At 48.2% G+C, this 1,961-nt stretch overlaps 1 protein-coding gene across 2 annotated transcripts; it reads right to left on the bottom strand.

Annotated features, from left to right (window-relative positions):
* Positions 1 to 1,638, bottom strand: LOC124079626 (MORN repeat-containing protein 4-like). Of its 2 annotated transcripts, none has more exons than XM_046425303.2 (2): positions 1,389 to 1,638; positions 1 to 1,232 (listed from the first exon to the last, which is right to left on the bottom strand). In XM_046425303.2, the coding sequence occupies exon 2, from the start codon at positions 1,199 to 1,201 to the stop codon at positions 761 to 763; it is 441 nt and encodes a 146-aa protein (XP_046281259.1). In that variant the 5' UTR covers positions 1,202 to 1,232; positions 1,389 to 1,638; the 3' UTR covers positions 1 to 760. The 2 variants fall into 2 exon arrangements, with proteins under 2 accessions (XP_046281259.1, XP_046281260.1); XM_046425304.2 differs by having other exon boundaries at positions 1,507 to 1,635.
* Positions 1,639 to 1,961: the final 323 nt, after the last annotated feature.

Genomic DNA, 1,961 nt, shown 5'->3' with positions numbered 1-1,961 from the left:
AGTAATGAATACAACTTATGAGGTTACTATTACATCAGTTTCTTTCTTGACTATGCCACAAAGGAATTCTCTCTGATAGACTCTAAGAACGGAGAGACACAAATGGAGATTGGATTATATGCCCTAACTCAGGTAAGGAACATGACTTGTAAAGTCAAGAAAGAAGAAAACAACACTCTTACCAGATCCTTCACAGGGGAAATAAGCAGACACAAAGACTAGTCTGATCAGACAAAGTTGGAGCCTGGAGTCAGGATTCAAACTGCACTGAATGAGGGGCTCATGTACAGAGAAGTTCTGGCCCGACTTTCACAGGGTCACTGTACTGTCTATCTTGTACCTCATTTTGCCAGGGCAGCACACAGCATTGGCCCTATGGGGGCTAGGGTCATGTGCCCCAAACATAGGCAGAATGAGGACATTCTGAATCACTTGGCAGTAAATGGAGTGAAGGCTGCAGCCACTCTGTACTGGGTAACCCCAGGTCTCAGGAACAGGAAATGTCGACAAGTAAGAAAACACAGCTCCTGTCTTCAGCAAATAAGCATCAAGAAAAGACAGAACTGCTAACCACTGAGGGGTCTTTGGGCCAAAATCCTTAGCACTTTCTGTGATCAAATTGCTGATTGGCAGGTGATGGGGCACATCACAGGCTTCGGCTCCGTGGTCATCCTCATCTCATCTGAAATCTGGTTCATTCTGTTCATCTCAGGTGGTCATGGGCTTTACTGACACTATTCCAGCTGTGCCCACTGCCTCATCAAGCAGTGAGATTTCTGGCGGACTTGGAGGCACTCTGGGCCCACTGAACTACCGCAGAACACTTCTCCCTCCGCAGCAGCTTATTGTTCTCAAATAGACCTTCGTTGTGGGGTATTCCATGAGAACCATCAGGGAAAGTCAGCAGGCCAAAACCATCTACTCTACCATTTTTAAATTCCCCCTCAAAGGTCATGTTGTCATGCCGAATGAAGACTCCGACGCCATTAAACTTGCCCTGGGCAAACTCCCCCTCATACCTTGAACCATCTGAAAAGGTCAGTACCCCAAAGCCATTAAAGAGCCCATTCTCAAAATGACCCAGATAGGTCCCACCATCTGCAAACAGCAGTTGACCAAAACCATGCCTGCGGCCCTCCTTCCACTCTCCACGATATTCCTCCCCACTGGAGTAGGTGAAAGAACCTTTTGTCAGGGTCATGGTGACAGCTTACAGAAGAAAAAGATGAAGTCTGGGTTTGCTCTCCAGCCCCGCAGGTTCTTCTGTTCACACAGTTCTGTCATTCCCTCCAGATGCAGCCCCTCATGCTCTGACCGCTAACCCGGGTGCTGCGCGCTCTCCCGAGACTTGACGAGTGGTCTAAACTCGAGCTGGGCTTGGTACCCACCCCAGGCAGCCGCCCTCGGGTCAGGGCATCAGGATGAAGCCGCGCTCCCCAGCCCGGGTCTTCCGCTTGGCTCCTCTGTCCCTACCTGGCTGACCATTCTCTCGCAGCCCCCTCTCACCCGTGCTGCCAGCCGACTGGGGCTAGGCCTTTCGGGACTACTGTCACGCCCCAACGCGGGGCTTCGGCGGCAGAGACCTTTACTCCGCCTGGCTCTCCCCCTTCCACTTTCCTCTCCACCACTTCCACCGCCTGTCCCCTGGTAATTTCTTATAAAGGTAAAGATAATATTCCATGTGACTCAGAAATCCCACATATCCTCAAAAAAGACAAAGTTAATGTTCACATGAAAGCCTATATGCAGATATGTAGACCAGCTTTACACATAATCACTACACATTGGAAACAAACCAAATGTCCTTCTTCTAAACTGTAAATCATCCATATAGAGGAACACTATTTAGCAATAACAGTGGGAAAAAAATTCAACAACTATTGACACACACAAAGACATGGATAAATCTCAAAATGTATTGTAAACTAAAAGAAGCCAGATAAAAGGCTCTAACTAAATGA

The sequence above is a fragment of the Marmota monax genome, unplaced genomic scaffold (genome assembly GCF_021218885.2).
Source record: "Marmota monax isolate L192 unplaced genomic scaffold, Marmota_monax_Labrador192_F-V1.1 WCK01_AAM20220418_F8-fsc00075, whole genome shotgun sequence".
NCBI classification, from domain to species: domain Eukaryota; kingdom Metazoa; phylum Chordata; class Mammalia; order Rodentia; family Sciuridae; genus Marmota; species Marmota monax.
The sequence above is the reverse complement of the archived record's forward strand: the minus strand, read 5'-3'. Positions and strand labels throughout refer to the sequence as shown.